Raw genomic sequence first — 25,907 nt, 5'->3', positions numbered from 1 at the left:
GTAGTTTTCTAAAGAATATTTCTCAATTTAATAGTAAAAAGGTACAAAATTAACATTTATTTGCTGTGTATAAAACTCACTTGATTTTTTTAATCGTCTTTCCTCACCTGTAACCTGTAGAAGAGAATTTGCAAGTGTTTACAACAGTTCTTTGATGTAAAACACTCCATAAATAGCACCGTTTCTTAACCTATGGGTAGAAATATTTAGTATCACATAAAAAAAAACTACTATCGGCCATATAAATCCTACAATCCCTTACTGAAAAAAAAATAGTATTACAAATTTGTTAATTTTAAATGAAAAATTAAATTGTATGTAAAAATATTTCATATCCTTACGCGTTCACGTGCAAAGATAAAACGTCGTGCAAGATTTTAATGATTTAAATTTTTATACCATATACACATCACTGTTTAATACTAGTGGGTTTAGTGGGAAACAGATTATGAATTAAATTTTGAATAACAACTCGTGAGACTCATACACACGGTCAAGACTTAAGAACTGGCAAATTAAAAAAATGTCCCTTCCTTTGTATATGTGTGGAGAAAAATGAAGAATAATAAAATAAAAAAGTACTTGGTTAAAAATAAAGTTTAATTATATTGTTATACCTCGGAGGCATAAGTCACCGTATCTACTTTTGGGCAAAATGCACTTTTAACCATAAACTTAACCACCTTTTGACGTTCTTTCTAGTGACATACAGCACTGATATCTACGATATGTCAAAAATTCACATATTTTGGGTAGAAAATAATTGAGTATATGAGTGAGACAATATTTAAAATTTTTAAACTGCTGTCTTGAAAAATATTTATTTTCTGACATAGTGTCGTATGCCTCCAAGCTACAGATCCGTACAAAAATAATATCGTACTGTAATAATTGCACTTAGTTGGCAAGCTTGTAATGCACACGTAATTTTGTAGCAACTCTTCGCTTACCTTATCGACAATTTCCAACTGCCACACGCCTCTAGGATCTTCGCCCCAGGTGAGAACTGACATGAACGTCCAGTTCTTAAAGCCGTAGTCAGACTTATCTAGTTTTCTAGTGGACAGTAGCTGTACTCTTGTCCCTGTGGATGCACAGAATACGAACGAAGGAAATCCAGCTCTTTGATTCTGTTTGCTTTACACTGGTTACACTGTAACCTATCATTAATGAAGTTGATCAAGAAATAATTAAGTATTAGTTTTCTTTTCCCGTAGGAAAAGACTTTCAAATGAATAATTTTTATTTTTCCAATAGGTATGCCATAAGAAGTGTAAACAAAAAAAGTATATCTTGAACACGAACTAAATCCCAATACTTAATTATATTATATAAAAAAATAAAATTAAAAATATCACAAATATCTTCTCTCCTTCCACAAGTTTCAAAAGAAGATAACACACCATTTGAAAACTGCTCAAATTAGTACAGTAGTGTCTGTTCAAGAAAAAATTTAAAGAATGCGCTTAGGTCGGATAAGTAGTTCTTGTCCAGCGTTTCGTTTTTAAATGGTTACTATAGAAGAGTAGGTAAATATTTCTGAAACACCAGTTTCCAGGATGAGATTTAGGCATGAAACCCGGGTGAAGATTCTTGAAACCACTCAAGGAACTTGCATTAGACCTTTAACTTCATTTCTCTTTCATGTAATGTTATATAGTTATCACTAAAATGTTATAGTTATCCTAAGCACGACGATACGACAGCGAGCTAGTTCACAGACTTGCTCTTAGAGGCTATGCCTCGCTAGAAGCACCATCGAGCGTCACACTTATCATCCTGATTAAGTAGCCCTATTAATTAAATTTCGTGAATGGTCATTGTAAAATTCTTGATATGTGATATCTGCTTCGAAAATATATGAATTTTTGAAATTTTAATATTAAAATTTGCTATAGCTAGAGACCGGAAAAATTCGCGAATTCATTTCGCTATAGGCTAAAATACAAATAGTTATACCTGAGTGCTGCCTCTTCTATTGGCTCACAACTCACCTGGATGACTCTGGGCCAATGAGAAACGCCCGACCAAAGCTGTATCGAATCACAGGCTGCTACTTTGGGACGTCTCACAAGACGGCAGCCAATGAGTGGGTGGCATTTGACCGAGTGTACGTACGTAGAACTATGGAGTTCATCCTGCAGGTCATTGAACCCGCGAATTTTTCCGGTCCCTAGTTATAGCTAGAGTCCCGGAAATTTCGCGGATTCCTCTGGCCTCAGGATAGAATTCATAGTTATAGGTGTGCTCGACCCATGTTTACTTTCCCATTGGTTGATTTCTTAGCGAGAACATTTTTATCCTTGTTATTTGGCACTACCTGATTCGCTTACTTCTCTCCTAGCTGGACATCGTTAGCTCACGGTCGTAGAGGGGCGTGTCCAGATAACTGCGGTCCAATCATGAACACAGTGCGACTGTGTGGAGGTTTGCATTCTAGCTTGCGACTAAATTAATCCGCGAAATTTCCGTGGCTCTAGTTATAGCTAGAGACCGGAAAAATTCGCGGATTCATTTCGTGATAGGCTGAAATTCAAACATGTGTATAATTCTGCTGGTTCTGCTATTGGCTCTCTGGGCCAATGAGAGACTATCGACCAAAGAAGCGTCGAATCACAAGCTACCCAGTGGAGACAACTCACAATTTAGTACCCAATGAACACGCGTGTTTACTTGAGAAGTGCAGAGGATAATGGAGGCTATCCTAGAGGTAATTGAATCCGCGAATTTTTTCCGGTCCCTAGTTCCAGCGCGGTGACTGTTGATGCCAGAAGGAGGTGGGAGGCGACCGGCGCGCACCTGCGGCGGACGTGAGGTGGATCTGCAGCACGCCGCGCACCGGGTAGGCCAGCTCCACCGTCACCTGCGCGTGCTCCAGGTGGGCGACCTCGCAGCCCGCCGTCGGGAACACAGCCGTCAGCGGCCGTCCATGCGCCAGAGAGCTGTTGGCCCTGCGCGCGGCACACTGCCTCAGTTCGCGGCACCACGCACACACGCAACACCACAACACACAACAAAACAATACACATAAAACACAACACAATTACAACACACACAACACACGTAAACACAACACAACAACACATACAAAACACAAGACGCAACAAAAAGAACACATACAACAACACAACACACAACACAACGCACAACAACACAACAACATAGCAAAACACATACAACACACACTATAAACTCACAACACATACAATACACAAAAACCCAACACAACAACACATACAAAACACACAACAAAAATTACACATACAACAACACAACACACAACACAACACACACAACAAACACAAAACACATAAACGCACAACAAACATAAAACACAACACAGACAACAGACACACAAAACTACATACACACTAAACACACACACGCACGAACACACAGTAGGTATCTATTATCTTAGAAATTACGGTAAATTAACGGACTTTCCAAAGAAGAATTCACCTCAAATAAACAGAGAGTTATTCTTAATTTCAGAAAAAAATTGAATCTTAGAGAATGTACACCGCATTTCGACTTCCGAGTTATGTTTTTAGTGTAAACACGCGCGTATAATAAATTATAGTTTTTGCACAGGAGTATTGACAAAAAAATTTTTTTCAGTTTTGTTTACATATATGCCAAGATTATTTTTGTGGATTCATATTCAAAGTGAATTTAATACCCGCAAATTTACGAAAATAACCGGTAATAATACGAAAATCCCTGAATAATATGTAACCAGCAGTCTTCGTAAATGTATGGTCAAAATTTTTAACGGGTTTCACAGTTGGATTTTACAGTTAATTTACTGAATCCTTAGAGCCACGATTATTTATTATATTCATTACGTACCAAAGTATACTTTAAGTACTCTTATAAATATAGCACATTTAAGTTGATTAGATTGCAGTGCTCTGGGCCAGTTTGTTATCAACGATGTGAGCTTGTTATCGACGCATTATCACTCTTAAAAGGCTTTATTATTTATTCGCAAGTTAAGTCCAGCCTGAAGTAAAACGAATCCACAAAATAGTTGTGGCTACAGGCATCGTCTACGAAAAATTCACCTCAAAATACACGAAGGGTTCTCCCCGTCTTTATCATTAAACTAGGTCTCCGTAGAAACTATGCCAGATTGTCAAAATCCGTCTCCTGAGTTACGCTGTAGACAGTCTGAACATGGACTTCGGATGAAGAAGTGTGTGTTTTTGCTCTAGACTAAGCAAGTTTTTGAAAAGTTTGGTTAACACTCGCCGATGATTCTTGGAAGTTCATGTTCGAGGACAATACCCTCAGAACTGTAAATTTCCGAAGATCCCTGAATACCGTAAATTAAAGGCGGACTTTTTTTTTATGAATGCTCCAGTTTCAAGGAGCTATTCAGCGGGAAACGCATCACAGATACATGGTTTTACTTAGTAATTTAGTGTTGATATTACTTATAAAATAAAATAAAAAAACTTGTAATTTATTAAAGTTTTGGTATATATGGTATATAAATCACTGCGTATAACTAAAATAAACAAGAACTGAACAACACCATTGGATGAACCAGATACGAGCAAATGAAGCATTGTAAATATTTCCATTCACTCTCACTCATTAAAATTTTTATAAATAAATAAATAGTTACACTCAGTGTAACTGATCCATGCAGCGAGACTTTGGATAAGTTCAAATTCATCCGATAGGATACCTCCAAAGAAGGTCTCATATGAGTAAAAATAACGATTGAAAAGTATCGAGTACAAAGGCATTGGTATTGATACATAAAATTATCGATACTTTTCCCGTGAGCCTGTTCACAAACAACAATGGGACTATTTAGGATGAACGTCTCGACGATATCAAAATCATACGAGACGATGAAGAAAGACAATGGATATCTGAATGGATGTAAGGCCTGAGGGAAAAAGAGGAGTATCTCGAGAAAACCACCACTGTATATTGGATGCCCCCACCACGTTTACCACTAAAGAAAATACCAACTGGGATCACATTGGTGGAAGCAAGTTGCCTGTCCACACATCCATGTCTCCTCGAATAAACCAGCTACGCCGGAATTCGAGTAGCGAGTTCTGTGTTAAGCTCGCGAACGGCAGAAGAATGTTCTTACTACGAGCTTGACTAGGTTTTTTTTAAGGTTTGTTGATAAACCAATAAATAATTCTCGGGAGTTCTTATACGAGGTAAGTAAAGGCAGCAAACACTTCTCAAATTTACGAAGATGTGAGGATAATTTATAACCAGCATTCATCGTTAATTTACGGTAAATATTTCAAATGATATTTTCGTGAATAACAACGTAATTCAAATGTACATATTAAGTTTCACGCCGCCCTGTTAAAAGACGATACCTCCAATATTATAATGGGTTCCGAATCTCTTTTGTGCCGATTCAGCGTTAAATCAATTTTATCCGTTCTAACGTGTTGTGATTGAATACGCTTCTTTTGCCTCATTAAGCAGGCGACCTAATGTTTTTGGCTAGAGAAAACATGAATTACTATATTTGGTTCTTAAGTTCTTGTCGAAATTGCCTCTTAACCGCAATAAATATGATAAAAACGCACAACTATTAAATATCTTTTGGCTGATAGCAAATGATAAAAAGCAAATCATGGTCTATAATAATTTTTCTCTTAATTTTTGTTGTTTATGTAACGGTCATTAAAAATTTATGATTTTTAAAACAAATCAGCGTAGTTTTGCAAAATCGCGAAAAATGTACCCTTTTTTTTTTAACTAGATGCAGGCTTCGTGCAAATATACAAAAAAAAATCAAACACACAAACATTTATTTAAATAATCCTTTAAAAATAAGCATAACTTCTACTACAATAAGGAATTAATATAAATCTCAATTGGTTTAAATAATTAGTGTGATTAGTAATGATTATTGAAATGTTTAGTATTGTATTAATAAAGAAGTTAAGTGTTAATGAAAAAACTACTTAATTTTTACAAGAAGGTTATAACAAAAATCCTATTATCTTAAACATATTAAAAGTTTTAGCTTATCTGAAATATAGGTACTAATGGTCCTAAAAATTTGGTGAAACCTGTACCAAACTATTAATTTTAAGGACAACACATTCTATGTGGGTGCTCGATGGGTAGCATAGCCACGGCACTCACAGGGGCAGGGCGGTGACCTCGCACTCAAGCTTGGGCGGCACGGAGGTCCAGTTGGCGGCGGCGGTGACCAGCGCCAGCGCGTTCATGAGGCCGTAGCCGAAGCGCGTGCTGGCCCAGAAGCCGGCGGCGTTGCGCTGCCAGCCGTCGTTGTCGCTGAGCGGCGCGTACTCGGAGGTCCACACCACCAGGTGCTGCACGTCTCGCCACGTCAGCTCGGGGCTGCGGGCAACACGCTCGCGGCGCTCTCACACGCCCTCACACACACTTGTGATTGTACACATAGAGATGGCCGAACGCTACACTCAGATTATTCTCATTTAAGAATGTTTTCTTTCCCCTATATTTTTGATAGATTATTGAAATTTACTTTTATTTTAATTTTTTTCTTTTTTGAATTAATATATTATATATTACCTAATAATAATTTTTAAAGAAGTTTTAAAAAATTTATAATTTTTTTTTGTTATTTTGAATGTTTTCCATAAAAGGGTAATATATTAAAATACTGAATGTAAACAAATTCGGCTATTAGCACACAAACATTTTTTTTCCTTGTGTAACCTAGTGTAATAATGTAAATGACGCAAAAAAAAAAAACAGGAAATTTTTCTTATTCATAGATACCTTGCATAATTTCAGGCAATGCAAGGATAGTTCCTTACAATAGGGTATGGTTTATTACTCTTCTAATGACCTCGCTGTCGACGAGATTGTGGGAAATCTTGGTTTTGCATCTTTCATTTGAAACATCTATAGTCTCTTTGAAATGTAAATTAAACAATTAAAGGCGCCAGACACTGCTAAAAGTTAGGCTGGGAATTATATATTTCAGAAAAAAATAAAAATTCAATTTCTAGGATAAATCAAATTTTATTGTAGCGTACATATTTATAAACTTGTAATAATTGAAATTAATGTCTAATGTTCACTGCTGCCATGATTCTTTACCTATGTTTCTTGACATATAAATTAACGATAAACTTATTATGTTGATATTAGTGTATATGTTTATCAGTAATTGAATCCCAGGTCATTAATGATGATCCGGCTACTGGGTTGTGGGTGTGGATTGTGGATGGGTTCAATGACCCACTATCATGAAGTCACGGCAGCCATCTTGAGTGATGACATCACAATTGTACTTTTTGTTACGGTCACCATATTGAATTCTGACGTCACGGCGGCCATATTGGATGACTTTGACCATGAAGTTTGACCTTAGTGGCCGTCTTGAAATCTGCCATCTTGGAATCAAGCGCCCCAGTACCCTAACGTTACAATTTTAGAAACCGCCACCATCCTGCATGTGTATGATATCACCGTTGCACTATTCGTTGCCATCTTGAAGTTCTGTAATTTTAATGGACTGGGATTCAATTACTGAGAAACATATAAACTTATTATAAGTTTGAATGTGTTCGTTTGTGCTGTCATCGTTGTGTTGCCCACAATATCTGTTTCGTTCATCGTTAGGTTCATCTGTTCGACATCAGCTGATTTAGGCTTGTTCATTGAGGGTTTATGTTTTCATTTTTATTTCTTGATTTGCTTTCTTGGCGTTTTCCCATGGCAAACAGTGCAAAAATGCAATGGTGTATGTCCAAAAACTTGTATTAAATCAAAATTTCCCATTTCATAAATTATTTAAAGAACGTAATCTGAATAAAATTGAATGCTATAATCATATCCATTTTTGTCATGGTTTTGTTTTTAAAAAGTTATTTTTCAGTCAATTGAAAATCATACACAATTCTAGGTCCTTCCGTTATTTTTATTTTTATTATTTAGCATCGTTGCAATAACTTGAGTAAGCTTACGTCGTTTTTCCAATGAACTTCCCGTTCTTTTATCCTCTTCTCCTGTCCTAAACATACTACCGCGCGTAGTAAAAGAGGTTGGAAAATCTTCCTTCTCACTTGCGCTAAGAGAGGCATGATAAAATCTGCACACATTTGAGTTTGAGAATATAATGAGAAATTCTAGCTGACCAAGACACCAGTATTGTTAGTGTCAGAATTAAAATCTGAAATAAACTAACTGTGCTATATTTATACAGCCTTTATAAGTCTCACGCCATACTCAATCACGATTCCCCGTCTGTAAAGAACTGGCCTGACTGCGTCTGAGTGTAATATATTTTATACCCTGATTATGGAAAAGTGAACGTAAGGTATAACGAATTGCTAACATTTTTTTCCTTTGCTACGGCTTACAGTTTCTTTATATCTCTATAATAATTTAAAAAATGAAACTTTTCTTTAATATCGTGGACAGAAAAATATTTTCTTTACATATAGAAAAGATTTCTTTGGAAACCCGTTGCCAAAGGAATAGTTTGTAATACTACCAAAAATATGTTGTAACTTTGTACAATACTTGGCTATGGTTATTTTTGCACATATGAAAAATGTTTTTGAAATAATAGATACTTAATTTTGTCTTACGAAAATTGACGCATAATTTTATATTTAAATTCATGTTTCATTCAAACATATTTTTTCAAACCATCGATCAAATAAAGGAATATTTAAAATTAGGCTTTATTTTGTTTCATTATGCTTATTAATTTACAAATAACTAACTATAGGAGGTACTAGGACAACACAAAGTGGCTGGGTAAGAATCCGAACCCAGTATTATTGTGATTAATATTTTGTAGTGATACAGTTTGTTTTCATGAAAATATACAAATTTTCAAATATCTCAAATGTTTCATGAATAATTCTGTTCCATAAAAAAAATTACATTGTGGAATTCATCTTAGAAAACGCCACTTGCGTCATTAAAATAATGAAAAAGCTTTAACAAAACCTAGTATTTTTAATTAAGTGAAGGAAAGTGCTAACTCACTTGACCTCAAGCGCCAGAGCTATGATGCCAGCTGCTAGGGGCGCCGAAGCCGAAGTCCCCGTATGGCGTATCGTGCAAGAGTTGCGTAAGTCCGTAGTGGCCTGAAAAAACGACCCCCCACAAAACAAAAACAGTCGTAATCAATAAATACATTACAAGCAAAACTGTTTCTAATAAAATATTTGTTTTGGTTAGCTGTAATGCATAGGAATACAAATCATTCTGGACAAACCACATACTCGGGATTTCTTGTATTACGTAGAAAACAAGGAATCTGACTTAAAATGATAGGAGAACACACCAATCTAGATCGTATTTTGTCACAAACGTATGTGTTGTCAAGACTGTATGTCTTGTCTCTGTTGTATCGTCTAGCGTGGTTTTATGATTTCACCGTGAAGGTTTGTTGTTAGTCCATACTCAACCCACTGCATCTAAACATTTTTGTATGCTCCTGACCTAAAAACATCTGTGAAACTCTAAATAAGACATGAACATGTATTTTTTTGACCACAAAAAAACAAGGCTCTTGTTGATGTCCAACAGATTCTTCTTCAACATGCAATAAACACTGCAATGGCATGTGTGAACTTTTTTTGTATTGAATTACTTTTATCTTAGCTAGAATCATTTACAGAACATTTAAATGTTGATGTCAAATTCAACGTATCCTTTTAATATCCATCATATTTTGGACCTGTGATTTTTTAAATTAAGTGTGTTTGGCGTGATATTTAAAAATATTTGTATGAAACAAAACTTGTTGATTGTGTTATTAGTATCTAAAGCACGAAAACAAAAGACATAATAAGCATCTGCTAAGATATAAGGTTGGAGAAATTATATTTAATAACTGACTAATAATTCCTAGACATATTATACAACTGAATTGGCTTTTAAATTGCTTGTAATAAAAAATGACTTGTAAAGAATATATATATATTTGTATCAATATTTAAGAATATGAAACGTTTTCCACATAACACCCAACCGTAGACTACTTAGTGTTTTCTAAAACTCTGGTAGCAAATGAGAAAAATTAATTTATGCGTAGTCGCGTGTTTTTTTCAGGCTGCGTTCTCGTCGTCGCGACTTGCAACATGTACCGTGTCCTGCAGGACATGGTGACACGCTAGTCGCAAAGACCGCGACAATTCTTAGATGCCGGGCATCCGTTCCGAATTCCTTATGTTATAATAGAAAAGAAAAACGTTATTGGCAATTTCATTTTTGTAAATAGTTCATGTGACGTTACACTTTTGTAATACGCACACGATTATAAGCAGTGCTTGAGAGTAAACTGGAGGGGGTGAGGAGGAAAGCAGCTAAGTGGGTGAAGAGAAAGTGGAGAAGAATCGTTAGAAGCGAAAAGGGAAAACGGAGAGTATCTAAACAGCCCAGCAAAGCTGATGAGGTAAATGGGGTGATAGACCCTAAAGGAAAGAAGGCAGAAGGAGTGGCTAGTTAGGTTGAAAAGGGGGGGGGGGGGGGGAGAACTGAGAACTGAGACGACCAGTTGCGTCGGGGCAGCCTAGAAGTAGGAGGGAAAACACAAGGAAAATCTTTGAGGAGCGAAGAAAGATGGGAAAGGGGAAAATATCCTGTGGTTGTGAGAACGATAAGGGAATGGAATGTATTGGAAGAGGCCTGTGTATTGGCTAGGAGTGTAACTCAGTTCAGAAGGAGTGGGGGAATGCTGGCCACCGATTTTTTTTGTCCAATCGCAGGAGTTATTGATAGTAATAATAATGGTAAATAAATGTTTTATTAAATTCACAACAACACTAAACAACTAAGTTTATTCTACGTGCGGCTGTTTCTCGGTTTGACTTTCTGCATATCAGTGCTGCTAACAGACTGTAAATTAAAACTACATCCCACAACTATATGGAAATTCTCCCTCACTCAGACACAGTTTTTTTTATAATACATTACATTATTTATTTTACAATAAGTTTTGGAACTGTTCAATGGTTATGAAAATTAATTCTGACGTATTAATTATTGCTACTAAAATAAATGTGTTCTTACTTTAGGTAAATTTAAGAATAAAACTGTAATGAAGTATTTGACATTGTAATGGACATATAATTTCAAAAAAAAACACAAGGGGAACAAAATTTTAAATTTTAAAATTAAAATATAGAGAGAAAATTTAAAATAAAACACAACGAAAACATATTTAAGTTAAAAAATTTTATGACAGCAACAATGCTCATAATATGTTAATATATATTTCGGTACTGTTGCACAAATATACAGTATACATTTTAAACTACTTTGAATCAATGGAATTTCACTAGAAGGCTTGAGAACTGCTTAATTTAAATCTGGCTAGAACAGATTTAATGAAGTATCAGCGAAATAACACTTATTTGCAATAGTTTTGACTGATTTATACTTAGAATGTATCATAATTCATTGAAACGTATATTAAATTTAAAAAATTTTGTTATATTGGAACCTGTATTTATTTTATAAATTTGGATGGCATCTTCGCCGGTTTTAAGTCTATAACTGAAATAAACATAGTTTTAAATTATTATATATGGTAGAAAATTATATAATGAAACAAAATACACTTTATTGGATTTAATGGTCAATAATGTCAAATTAATTTTCATATAGTTACAGAAAATTTTTCTTTCCTAAACTAGAGAGCTAAATTTAATACTCTCCAAGATTATAAATAGGTGACAATTAATAATATAATTTCAAAAAAAATTTTTAATAATTATTTCAAAAAACTGGATACAGTGATTTCACAGGGGAAAAATAATGTTATACATGGTTTATGTATATTTCACACATATAGTTAATGTTTGTGCTATGTATTAACAAAGTGATAGAAAACTATTATGTGTGACTAAAAGAAAAGTTGAATTCAATACGTCTTTCGTTTTCTTTATATTCACGTCTTGAGCAAAGATTTATTTGTAGATTTTGGGAACTGTGGATTCGTGGTGAAATTGTGAAGTTGTATATTGTGGAATTCTGAAATTTTAAAGTTGTGGTCTTGAAGGGTGGCGATATTGTAGAGTGGTGAGTTCTGATTTATAATAGTGTAGATTTGTGGGGTTATGGAACTGTGGCATTGGGAACTTGAGTTGTTGTAGGGTTTTGTAGTTATAGAGTTGTGAAGTCGCGGAGTCTTAGAATTGATGCATTTTGAAGTTGTTACACTGTAATGTTGTAGAATTGTAAGTTGTTGAGTACTGAAATTGTAGAATTGTGAAATTTTGGAGTTGAGAAGATGTGGTTTTGTGTTATTGTGGAGTCGTGCAGTAGTGGAATAATGATTTAGTGGAGTAGTGGTGTAATGGAGTCACGGAGTAGTGGAGTCATGAAGTTGTGGAGTTTTAAAGTAGCGTAGTCGTAAGTAATGGAGTCATGGAGTAGTGGAGCTGCGGAGTAGTGGAGTCGCGGTGTAGCGGAGTAGTCAAATCACGGAGTGGCGCGGTCACCGTGAGTGTAGTAGTGTAGTAGAGGAGTAATCGAGTCGGGGAGTAGTGGAGTAGTGGAGTAGTGAAGTTGTGGAGTCATGAATTAGCGGAGTCATAAGTAGTGGAGTCATGGAGTAGCGAAGTTGCGGATTAGCGTAGCCGCGGAGTAGTGGAGCCGTGAAGTAGTGGAGTCGCGGTGTAGTGAGTCGTAAGTAGTGGAGTCATGGAGTAGTGAAGTTGCGGATTAGCGTAGCCGCGGAGTAGTAGAGCTGCGGAGTAGTGGAGTCACGGTATAGTGGAGTAGTTAAATCACGGAGTTGGCGCGGTCACACCGTCAGTGTAGTAGGGAAGTAATCGAGTCGGGGAATAGTGGAGTCATGGAGAAGCGTAGCCGCGGAGTAGTGGATCTGCGGAGTAGTGGAGTCGCGGTGTAGTGGAGTAGTCAAATCACGGAGTTGGCGCGGTCCCACCGTGAGTGCAGTAGGGGAGTGCCGGAGCGGCGGAGCGGCGCGCAGGGCACTCACGATCATCTGGTCGGAGTAGGCGCCGCTGGAGTAGGTGGCGGCCAGCGTGGCGGCGCAGCGCTCGCCGTACCACGGGAACTGGCCCTGCTGCGAGGCGCTGCCCACGGCCAGCGTGTGCACGGACGAGATGTAGCCGTCGCAGTCGCAGTTGTCGCCGCGGCTGCCGCCGTTGCCCGACGCCCACACGAAGATGGCTCCCTTGCCGCCGCGGCCCTGGGACAGCATCCCATATCCTCGGACATTCCTCACGAGCCCATCTCAGTGGGAAGCCTTCTTTCCACAGACGAGAGAGCCAATAGCCCGATCGTGCATCTTCGGTTTTTTTTTTTGGTTCATTGTAAATAAATATGGCGGTGTTGATAAAAAGGAAATACCATAAACAAGGCAACGGTATTTATTTGTAATTGTTTTTAGAGGAAAATACCTAATTGAAGAAACGTACTTCGAGGATCTGTATATTTTTCATACACTATAAAATCTAGGAAGTATTTTGTCTTCCACAAAAATTCTCGGGACGCCCCATATTCCCGTGCAATTTTACGCAACTTGTAATGGTCAATTAGGTTAGGTTAGCTACATTATAAATACTTTAAAATATTGTGGACGGTTGATTTGGTTAGGATAGCTAAATTAAAGATACTTTGAAATCATGTAAACTGTTTCCTAGCGCTGGATAGCTACATATTAAAAAGTTATTTGCTAAGCAACCATAGAATGATTTTACAGTATTTTTAATGTAGCTATACTTACCTAATATAACCAACCATCCACAATGTTTTAAAGTATTTATAATGTAGCTAACCTATACGCCGTACGTGGTACGGGAAAAAAAGCGAGTATGAACTTCGGGGAACTTCGGGTGTGGTTCTCTCGTCTGTGAAATGAAGGCTTCCCCGTCTCAGTACTCCTCTGTGCCAGTAAGACGTCAGTGGGGTGAAGCTACAAGCGCTGCGTTGCCGCTGACACAAACTACGACACACTAGCCCGGCAACAAACACCCTCGGGCTATCTCTCAGCTGCACATTTCCTACACATCACGGTGTTTATTACGTTGTAACGATGTTTGTTTTCAGTTTTAACGGTAAACTGAATCACCATCGTTTTATTCTTTAACTATATCACCGACGCGTGAAGATTTATTTGAAACTCCTATTTACTATTCATAACACATCTTCTGTTGTCAAAGCGCCGTTGGTAAATGTTCACTGATTCTGCTGCATTTCCCATAGCTTTCACGTACATCATTTTCACATCAGTCATCCATATTCGCAGAAACGTACTAAACGTCAACACTTATCTCCCAAAGAAAAAAAAAGTAAACGTGCCACGTTGTAATACACACCAGATTGCTGGCTGCTGTTGCGTATAGCTAAATTCAACCGTCTGACCCTTACGGCCAATGGAAGGGCGGCTAATAGGAAGCGAAGTTCAAGTTTTGATGTTATTTTCGCAACTTTTATTTTCCAGTTTGACGGTTACGGTTATGGTTATTTCATTCTCAAAAATAATTTTATTTTTCATTTCCTGCCACTAATTAAATTGACCAGTAATATAAGAATTTTTTGTTCCTTAAATTCGGTTGTGAGTTGTCTCAAACTGAGTCTTTTTCTGTCTGATTTCTGGGTACCTTAACAAGTGGAAAACATTTTCACGTACATTCACACTCTACGTGCGTATGTAGATAAACAAAATCTTCTTTGCTCTTGGTTAACCGTTTCCATAAAAGTATTCGTTTCTCGAAAATTACATTGCATTAAAAATAACATGCGACAAAATTTTTTTTATTTGGTACTGGATGAGTAAATAATGTGTTAGAAAACTAATGATGTCCAAATACAATAAGGAAAAAAAAAACATTTTTAGAACTCTAAAGATGCATGGTCATAGATTTTATTTATAAAATTTTACGATAAAACATTTCCCAGTGCATTCGATCGAAACTTAGTTCAATAACTTGTTTTCTACAGAACATTGATTCGTTATGCGAGGGTTTTTACACGCAACCACGCAGCAGTTCAAACATCACCTTTATTGACATACTGCAAGATCTACTGAATACAAATCATGAGATTTCATTGATAATAGCTGAATACTCATGCTCTCTGGCCTCACGATTTCGTACCGACGTATGACATTCTTTGTCAACCAACTGTGAATACAAACAATCATGATATTAGCAATAGGACGTGTCTTCAAAGTAATATCGTGCCCACTCAATAACAATTCATGAAACATATCCGTGTGGATTTTACTCATAGTAATGTGTGTATTTGCTCAAATGCGCACATTACTATAAGTTATGACTTGATGTAGGCTTTTGGACATACGCCATTGCTAAAGCACATGTATGTCTGTAGAAGAAAACTACAAAAAACACAAAAGACAAAAACACAAATAAAGCAAAAAAATTGCTGTTTTTGGGTTCAATATTTTTGTGCTGTCATCATTTGTGGGTTTTTTCGTTTTGTTAATCCATTTTCTTTGTTTTTCTTTGTTTGTGACCATATTCCTGTTATGGAATATTATGTGGTGCTTATATCCTGTTGAAAACAGCAATGTTTTGCTTGATTTGTGTTTTTTGTAGTTTTCTTCTACAGACATACATGTGCTTTAGCAATGGCCAATGTCCAAAAGCTTACATCAATTCATGCACTCCCATTGCACAAATCTTTCAAAGATAATACTATAAGTTATATCTTGTCTTTATGTTAGAATGGACAGTTGAAATATCATTGCCAACCATGAAATAGCTCTCGATTAAAATATTTAAAAAAAAAAATACTATTTACAAATGCACTTCAGACACAGTTCAAGAAAACTCTCAAGATAACTCGTTTCTTGCATTGTGGAGCAACGTCTCTGTTCCGTAGCTTGCTGCCGGTGCGAACACCGCCGGGGTGTGCGGTGACTGTCGCCTGCTCCGGGCCCCCTCCCGGCTCCGGCTGGTCTCGCTCCGGGACTGGCTGGTCCGCCCGGAGCCGGGGAACTCGCCGTCCCGACTCGCCGCGGCTCCGGTAAAACGGTTAACCAAGAGCAAAGAAGATTTGGTTTATCTACATGCGCACGTAGAGTGTGAATGTACGTGAACATTTTTTTCCCACTTGTTAAGGTACCCGGAAATCAGACAGAAAAAGACTCAGTTTGAGACAACTCACAACCGAATTTAAGGAACAAAGAATTTTGAAATTACTGGTCATCAATTTAATCAGTGGTAGGAACTGAAAAAAAATTTTTTTTTTAAAGAATGAAATAACCATAACCGTCAAACTGGAAAATCAAAAGTTGCGAAAATAACATCTAAATTTGAATTTCGCTTCCTATTAGCCGCCCTTCCATTGGTCGTAAGGGTCAGACGGTTGAAGTAGCCGTCCTCGTCGCATCCCAGCGACACCGGGACTCGAACCAGCCGAAGTCTCCCACTCGACCTGCTCGCTGGCCGAGCGAGTGTTGTCTGCCGCTGTGCCCGCCACACCTAGGGCGGCCTTTTCAACTCGTCTGCTTGGGGGTCACTCGCCCGGTTACTAGCACTCGCCGGGCGAGTGTTGCTCGAAACCAGACACGTGTGTCATGCCTCGCCTCGCCACTGCCTTGCTCTCGCTCGGTATTTACTCGTTCGCCCAACTCGTCTTACTCGTCGACACTCGACTCGAACCCAAGACACCTCGGGCTTGGTGACGTCATGCCAACACTTCAGCTGGTGACACAGACTTACCCTCGGGGTAACGTCATCCGTCATTCGCCGAGAACACGTCTCCCTATGCCTCTGCAAGGACTCGGGTATGTATACCCTCCCAGGGACAACGGTCGTTATTAACCAGAGTATTCATTACCCCGCTCGCACGGAGCTGTGCAGAAAGCATAAGCAGCGGGCGATACCTCCGGGCCTGCGCCTCAGTCAATATACTATCTTCACCTCGTTCGAGCTCCGCGGGTTGTCTGACCTTGCAGGCGAAGGCTGAGCTGCCCTCGCAGTTCGGCAGCACAGCGGGTTGCGTCAAATCAGGGATCAGACGCTAACTCCTCTCGTACGTCGCGGTGCAAAACGTAGCGGGGTGGAAGAGAGCAACCGTTACAACCTTACAACTGCGAGGTAATAATTTAAACTTAATGATCAAATTCATCCAGAATATTAATTTACATCCGTTCTGAAGTCGGTGTGGATATATATGGTACCGGCATTCTTTTCCCGTATTTTCTTGAGTACTCACTGCCTGTGACATATGTATTTTTTTTATTAAGTGCTTGGCTATACGTCAACCCCATGAAAATTTACTGATTGCAGCATTTTATTGAATGAGCAGAAACGAGTTGAAAATCTAAAATTATATGCTCTCTCGCAACAATGTTTCCAATATATATATATATATATATATATATATATATATATATATATATATCCATTCAATGTTTTCTCTCTTCCATTTTAGTATTTTAGTTTCATAGTTCGCGAAGTATTTTATGTTACTGCAGTATAATTTTTGAGCGTCTTTCTCGTACGAACACGTAAATAAATAATTGACCTTTCCCATCTATTGAGCCTTTGCCTTTTGACCTTTCCCTTTGGAAGACTTTTTTTTAATCCTTTGTTCTTTTTCTTTGGTTGCCATGGTTATTTTCCGATATCTTTGGCGACATACATGTTAGTAAGAATTTTTTTTGGCGGTCTGTTAGAATCCCTCGTGCCAGGCGGATTATTTTCCAGCAATAAAGTGAACCTATTGAACTGGTTAAGTAACTGGTCATAGAATACGAAATAATAAATACGCAATAAAATATTATAAACATTATAAAACAATTTGCATGTAAAATATTTTGTTCAGATAAATACTTTTTACGCATTACAGTAAAAACTATTAGGATTTAGTTACTACAGATGTCTGTGGCACAAACTGTAATAGTATTTTTCAAACTTACTGTGTCATCTGCCACGAAGTATATGTTTTACTGAGTCATTTATCCGCAACAATTTTGTTGAGAATTGCCTATGAAAAGATTATAAGAAATGTCGTTAAATTAAAAATATGAGAGGCTATGTGGTAAGTAGGCTACATTACTGTGAATTCGACCTACTTTTCATTGAAAGAAAATTATTGCTCAAATAGTTATCATAAAATACAAACAAAATTATTATAGTTAAAAAATTTGTTATTTTTTGAAACTTTGTGATTTAATTTTACCAGGTCTAAGTTTCCTATATAAGCAATAAAATAAGTAGAAAAATTTACGCACACTTCAATTCAGTTTTTAAGCATATAATCAGCTGTCCCATGTCACTGTCGGTAACACAGTCTAGTCAACAGCACAGGGGTGGTTTCAAGAGGAGTTCATACATCGATCCTTCCTTGATTCAATGCCCATTCACGCCAAATTCTATTTTGAACCTTCCGCGTCACATTTTCAGAACTCGTTAAATAAACTACAAAGCAGATAGCTGCCAGTTTCATGCCTAATGCGATGGCGGAGCAGACCAAATTGCGTTAGTCTGCTACCCGTAACATATATCGCGGTAAGTGAATATTGTGCACGTTCAAACAGAGAGATCGGTTGGTACAATAATGACATAGAATAAATTATAGAATATTTCAAGCACCACCAACGATAGCACTATAGTTTTACACAAATGCTGCTTTATAGTAAAATACTACGTAGGCCTACATTATTGCATCGCCTTTAAAATAGCCAACTGGTACAAAAAATCAATAACTTCACAGGAGAGGGCTACAGTGCAAAAAAACAATTGTTATGTAAAACTGTAGTTTTGCATTCTGCTTTCATACATTTAACAATAGGTTCAAAAATAACCTGTGATACAGGTAAAAAAATAAAATTCTCAATAATAAACAATAAAAAAATAGAGGCCAAATGTGAAAAGTTACTGATGACTGTTTATTAATCGAATGCTTTATGGATATTTATTGCTTCGTCGATAATATACATACGTTTAGGGCAGGAGATAATTAAAGTTCTGCAAATTTTTAAGTTATCGTTTAAGGATAGTATACTCTAAGTAATACTACTTGGCGTGACTGAGTATAAAATAATTTAGGATACTCCCTAAATTGGTTTGCACTATAGTGCAATCTCCACCCCCTGTCCTGTGCTGCCTAGTAATTGGCACCAAGATGGCTGTAGTCGGGTTAAAGATGTTAAGGCTCGGTCATTACTTTTATTTTGGGGCAATTCCTGAAATTTAAATTTGATGTCTCCCTACCATTTGCTGTTCTGTCACAAATAATTTTAACATTTATTCACTACGTGTAATAGAATGGGTGTGAAAAGTCTCGCAAGTGATAATAATTACGAATACTTTGCTACTTATTACATCCATTATATTACACTTAGTGAATATTTTTTGAAATTATTTGTGACAAAACAACAAATGCAAGGTAGGTAATTACAGAATGAACCCTTAAATAATAGCAATGACGGTGAAATGAACACATTAAAAATTTTCGTGTGAGACGGAACCTTACACTGTAATCTTGGAACAGAAATATTAATGTAAAACTACAGATATTTGTAAATTGGAACATTTGCTAGGAAGCAATTGCAACACTACAAAATAGTGTTCGCAGTAGTACGTCTTACCCGAGCTTTCGTTTTTTTCGCTGCCCCAGTACCTCCAATAGTTAAATTTATTTGTAAACTTATCCCTGAAAATCTTTCCAGTATTATTATTCAAGTATTAGCTTATTAACTGGGCTTCAATCTGCCAGCAGACAGAGCAAGTTAGGATTTGAAAAATGAAGGTCTTTTTTTTTTTGCTGATGGGCGTGCCACATGTTAGACATGATAATTCAAAATTGAACCAATCATGATTGGGAATGAGTGTATGTGTTTATTTATTCACTCAAAGACTATGGGACCCCGGATGACTAAGTGCCTGTAGATGCGGTATCACGTACTAAATAAGCATAAAAAAATGGTTGTCTGTAAGGTCGGTTTACGGACGATATTTTAACGTGACGTCATAAAAAACATTGATGAAATGATAGTTTAGTTAAAGTACTAAATTTAAAAGCTACTTTTGAAAAGCCCACCTTAACCTATTCAATATAATTGTAGATTCATAGGCCAATCGAATGGAAGAGAGATAGATACGGCGCAAGCGTACAATGAGTGTAACGGGACACTTTTTCGTGCGTGCAGCCGGCGTTCATAGTTTTATTAGACGTTGTCACGTCAAAATAAAGTCTAATTATTGATTATTTGACTATCATTTTAAGGGTTTAAAAAATTATTCTTGAATGAAACGTCAATTAAAATGTATAGTTATGCGAGAGTGTAGCATCACCGAGTGGTTCCCAAAGGACCCTGCTGTGAAAGCACAGATGCGCGCCGCCTGCGCCGGAGCAAGTGCGGCGGGAGCGTACCTCGGCGACGCCGCGCGCGATGGCCTCGGAGGCGAGGCGGCCGGGGCCCTCCACGGTCATGCCGTCGTCCGTGGGTCCCCAGCTGGCGCTGTACACGTCCACCAGGTGGCGGGCGAACCCCAGTGCCGACCCCTCGGCGCCGTCGTCCACCACGCCGTCCAGCAGCCGCACGCCTGCGAGCAGGGCACACGGCACAGTGCACGGGGGCGTGCTGACGAGGTCGAGGAGGACGAGGAGGAGGACGAGGAAGACGAGGAGGATTAGGAGGACGAGGAATAGGAGGATTAGGAGGACGAGGAGGAAGAAGAGGACAAGGACGACGGGGACGAGGACTAGTAGGAGGACGAGGAGGACGAGAAGGAAGATGACGAGGACAAGGAGGAATACATGGAGGAAGAGGAGAACGAGGACGATAAGGACGAGGAGGACGACTAGGACGAGGACGACGGGGACGAGGACTAGTAGGAGGAGGACGAGGATGATTAGGAGGACGAAGAGGAAGAGGAGGATTAGGAGGAGGAAGAGGAGGATTAGGAGGACGAGGAGGACGAGGACGAGGATGACGAGGATGACGAGGAGGACGAGGAGGACGAGGATGACGAGGAGGACAAGGGGGACGAGGAGGATATGGAGATTGTGGGAAAGAGACGAAAGATGAAGAAGATGCTGAGGATGGTGAATATGAAGCGGGTGATGAGGAACATAAAACTGAAGAGGTCATAGACGATGACGAATATGAGTAGGATGATTAGGATAACACATATGAATTTGGTGACGAGGAAGATGAAATTTAATAGTATGATGACAGATGATGAATATGAAGAGGGAGAAGAGGATTATGAATATGAGGAGAATGATGAGAATGGTGAATATCTATAGGATAGTGACGATAATGAATATAAAGTGGCCGGTAAGAAATATGAAACTAAAGAATATGCGAGGAAGATTAAATTAAAGAGAATGTTGAGATGTAAGTTAATGAATACGAAGAGTATTATGAGAATGGTGAATTTGAATAGGATTATTAGGTTAATTAATATGAAGAGGATTTTGAGGAAGATGAATATTTAGAGGATTATGTGGATGATGAGAATGATGCCGGGGTGTAGCCAAGATTTCATTTCGCGTGGAAAGGCAAAATAAAATATTTGGCTGAGAAAGTATAACATTACGTATACTCTTTAGATAATTTAATTTACTTTGGTAGCACAAAACCTTTTTCTATAACCCTAAACAAACAACACTAATAACAAGATAAGTTATTTCAACTACGACTTCAAAAGCATAAACAAACTCTTCCATTAAATTTCGTTAGGAAGGGGGGATATATCCTTGTATTCTCTTCCTGGCTACGCAACAGGAATCAGAATGAAAAGGATAAGGATAGGAAGGATGAAGAGGAGAAATCCATTACAACTACGTCACTAACAAATAGCAGACGAAAAAAATAACGCAACAAATTTCAAACAAAAAATTGTAATAGTGTGAATACTTTATTTTAGGGTAAACGCAACTACCTTCCTGTATGATTTTTTATCAAAAAATATATCAATGGGAGTATAACGACACAAAATGGCTACCTGTGTGTTCGTTATATAAATTTATAATCATTATTATCTTGGCAAGTACCAATAAGGTGCTATCAGTTAGTAGGCCTACTTGCATACCTCCAAGTTGTCGGGAAGTAGTAAAAACAAGTTTTCTCTTGCGGATGTGTTCGATTGATACTAGTAGGGCCATGTACTTTTCACGAAAAATTTCCAGACCAGCTGTGTGTTGAAATCTTGTGGTATTGGCTGTGATTCGATGTTGGCTGGGCTTATTTCAGGTGCATGTCTATTGTCGGCATCAACCATAGTCATCCGGTACGGAAGACAACGCATCCTGAATGGACCAACCAAAAAGGACAATATGGCTTCTCTTGTAGACGGTAGCCAATCACAAGGGAAACAATCGCTGGCGCGGGCATACCTTATTGCAGTCTAATGGACGATCATATTATTTCTCGAAAAAAAAAAAAAGGTACACGCCCTAACACTAGAGAATCAATAAACGTCAACAGCCAACTGCAGACGTGTTGGCGGAGGTGTGTACGAGTGCAGAGGCGTGTTCATTGGGCCAATAGCAGGGCGGCTTGCAGTTTGCAGGTCCAGCCAGTCTACGTACAATAGAACGGGCTTACCCCCTCTTGCCTTCAACACACACACACACACATACGCGCCTGAGGCTTTGTGCTCCGAAGTGTCAACACGTTAACGTGGGGAGACGAAGTGGCAGGAAATTTCTACGAGAAAGTGATTTTGTGGGTTGTGCTGGAATGCTATCACACGAAAAGCCTTCGAAACTTTGATATGAAACACGAAGTAAATAAAAACTATCTCCAAATACACAAGAAAGCATACCTCCAGATAACTGTTACTACAGTTAGTGAGAAACTGGGGAAAAAATAGGATACGCCTTAAAAATAAAATTGAAACGAGCGTGGACAGCGCAAGAATTATTTTCTTTTCTTGCATTGAAAAGGGAGCTACCGCTGGACACTGGTGGGTTTGCATTGTGGGATGTTTGCTTTGTTTGGTTGAATAGCGCGAAAGGTCAACAGAGTGGATTACGGTTTGCTGTTTCACGTTTGTTTGACTAGCGTAGAAGACCCTTCAAACACAATTTTATTGTGCTTGTGCAAACCAACGACCATTTCAAGAATCAAATGACTTATAAAATAAAACTAAAAAAAAAAAAAAAACACGCGTATAACTCAGTGCATGTGATAGAAGTGAAAATTCTTTGGCAATTCAAACCTCGACTCCTAAGTATATCCTAAAGGATAAAACGGCAGAGAGAGAGAGAGAGAGAGAGAGAGAGAGAGAGAGAGAGTAATAAAGAAATAAGACAATTTTCTAAATAAACATGAGTTAACAAAATTATTACTCACTTGTAATAATTGCTCAGTATATCAATAATTATTTATCAATCAATAACGATTGATTAACAATAAATATTACTCACTGTTGAAATAATCACACCAAAAAATGTTATATTAAGATCTTCAGCTACCCAACTATAGCATGAAAACAGTTTTAACTACAATTTATACGCATTTTAAAAAGTAAATCAACTTCGATAAATTTTATCCTCAACCACATTTACAATATTACTCAGTATTACTCAGCAAAACCATTGTTACCACTACCCTTGCTTTGGGTCAGTGATAACAACTCCAGCACCCTGCAGGGAGCTAAGTGAAACAAAAGCGGCGAACACATTAACAAAAACTTTATGTGCCACAGTAATTAAAGAAACAGCTCTCGCTTCTAAAAGGGCGCCAATAAAATAATACCAAAAAATAATTAAATTAAAAAAAATTAAGCAGAGGAATATAGGAGTACGGATAGCCGGTAGTATAAAAATTACTAAATTATCTTTTAACGATTTACTATTAAAATCAAAAAGACTATTAACTATTTATAGCAAGGGAAAGCAATCATGGCCTGGAGTTGTTTAGCAAAACACACACTATAGCAAGGCTTAGCCCGATAAAAAATATATATAAAACGTAACACAAAAATACCCTAAAATTACGTAAAAACAAAATAACAAATATATAAACCTCTTAAAAATTACGATTACATTTAACAAAAATTAAGCCCGGGCTCAACCTTATTAATTGTCTTATCACAGTCAGTTCAAATATTCTCGTGTGCTTAATTTTTTTGCACCAAAAAAAATTATGCAGAAGGTCCTGTAAGCGGCGGTAGCGATTCCTAGAAAAATCCACTAAAGACTTAGTCCCGGGGGAGATTACACATTCTTGTTAACAGTCTCGCGAATTCAAAGACCAACCACAGTGTAATGCTCTCACTTGCATGCTTGAACACACCAAGAGGTTCTTCGCTTACGCGGTAATAATTCCATCCATGAAAAAATGGCGTGTGGCTGTGTCATGGACACGGCCGTGTGTTGTACGTGAATACGTTTACATAACAGGTAATATTATCTATATAAAATATAACATACGCTGTTTTTTTTTATTTTAACACCATATATATTCACTGTAACTATTTTAAACTAATGTTTTATATATGCAATCGATAGATATTAACAAGAGCTGACGATTGAAACTCAAACGAACGTCGTAGCTTCTCCGAGTCAAAAGTCATACTAAATGGAAATCTCGAAACGAAAATAACATAAAAATGGCGGCGCTTCCCCCTCTACCGCGCGCGATGCATCACAATCCTCACTTAGCGTAATGAATTCTTTAATCATTTAGCTATCCAGTGGTGTAATTAAATTTTGGATGGAGATGATAGATATGTAGCTGCAACACCAAACTGTATCCCCTGATTTTGTTATCATTCGTTTTTTTTAATTGCCTCCCGCTATGGAAGCAATTTTAAACCCATATTCACGTCAAAGGTTTCTGTTTTACCAGGAGCGTACATAAATAGGGCGGGCCAACACTGGCTTGCAAGTCCGTAGCTCGAAGTGGGTTTCTTCTTCAAGTGTGCTATAAGCATAGCACACCGCCGCAGCCCAGGGCGTGCCAGTATTATAGGGCACAAATCCATGCACTCGTATATCTTCGAAAACCGGCAACCACTTTCTGCAGTATTCGTTCACACATATAGTTATTTACAAGGCACTACGGTCGTAGTACTCCACTACTACAATTGTTAATGCAAAGGAATCTTTAAAAAATATATGTAACACTAAAATATTTTATATTTATTTTTAAGTGTGATCATTAAAGTCAAAGGAAAAATGTTTTAAAAAAAATTTATTTAATAAATTATATTCATAAATGAAAAAAATGGACAGGTTTGTGCCTACACAATTACTGTACTCTCTGTGATCTTCAGAAAAACCCGTCTTTGCACTCGAAAGCATTACAAACAATATATCTAGTAATCACATTCTCTTCAAATAATTCAATCAGCATAGCTCGTAACTTTCAGAGTTTCCCGTGAATGCAATTACTACTGCTATAACGCAATTAAAGTAGTACAAAAAAATGCGATGCTGTTCTCCTCTTTTACAAGCCATTCCGCGTTGAGGAAAATGCAAAACAAATACTCAATCCATGAAAATGATGTGTTGTGCTAAATTCTGTTCAATTTTATTAGAATTTTTTGTTCAGTTCGTTCTCCAAAAACGTTTATTCACACTAATATTCTTACTTTTACTTGCAGACTCATTTCAAGCCTGGCTATTATGTTCGAATAACTCCTTCTTATAACTCAAAAACCAATCAGTTTAATGAATGAATGCACATTAAGTTAATATGACTTAGATTGTTAGAGTAAAAGACTAAATACCTACATTCTTTTAACTCCATTACCAATTATAAGCAATTTTTTTGGCAATTCTTAAATTTTTGGAGAAAATCTTTGCCATTATTATGGACCTGTTTATTCCTAAATGGTCGATAAATTAATGCACAAACATTTTTATTTGGTCCACTAGGAAGATATTACCGTAGTATAATTTAATTTTGCGAGTAACTGACGTATGTATTCAATCACGTTGTTCGTCTATTTTTACCACGCTTTTAATAGCTTGACTTGTATGTATGAATGGACTAT

General features: G+C 37.5%; 1 protein-coding gene across 1 annotated transcript in view; it reads right to left on the bottom strand.

Annotated features, from left to right (window-relative positions):
• LOC134527325 (neuroendocrine convertase 1-like) overlaps nt 1-25,907 on the bottom strand; it is a 70,522-nt gene that overhangs the window by 17,052 nt on the left and 27,563 nt on the right. Inside the window, exons 7-12 of the mRNA XM_063359897.1 lie at nt 20,326-20,498; nt 12,953-13,165; nt 8,986-9,086; nt 6,136-6,354; nt 2,800-2,951; nt 951-1,084 (exon numbers count right to left, since the gene is read on the bottom strand). Coding sequence (XP_063215967.1) covers nt 951-1,084; nt 2,800-2,951; nt 6,136-6,354; nt 8,986-9,086; nt 12,953-13,165; nt 20,326-20,498 — 992 coding nt within the window. The remainder of the gene's footprint in view (nt 1-950; nt 1,085-2,799; nt 2,952-6,135; nt 6,355-8,985; nt 9,087-12,952; nt 13,166-20,325; nt 20,499-25,907) is intronic.

This window comes from Bacillus rossius, chromosome 1 (assembly GCF_032445375.1).
Source record: "Bacillus rossius redtenbacheri isolate Brsri chromosome 1, Brsri_v3, whole genome shotgun sequence".
NCBI classification, from domain to species: Eukaryota; Metazoa; Arthropoda; class Insecta; order Phasmatodea; family Bacillidae; genus Bacillus; species Bacillus rossius.
This window is presented reverse-complemented; position numbering and strand designations above follow the sequence as displayed.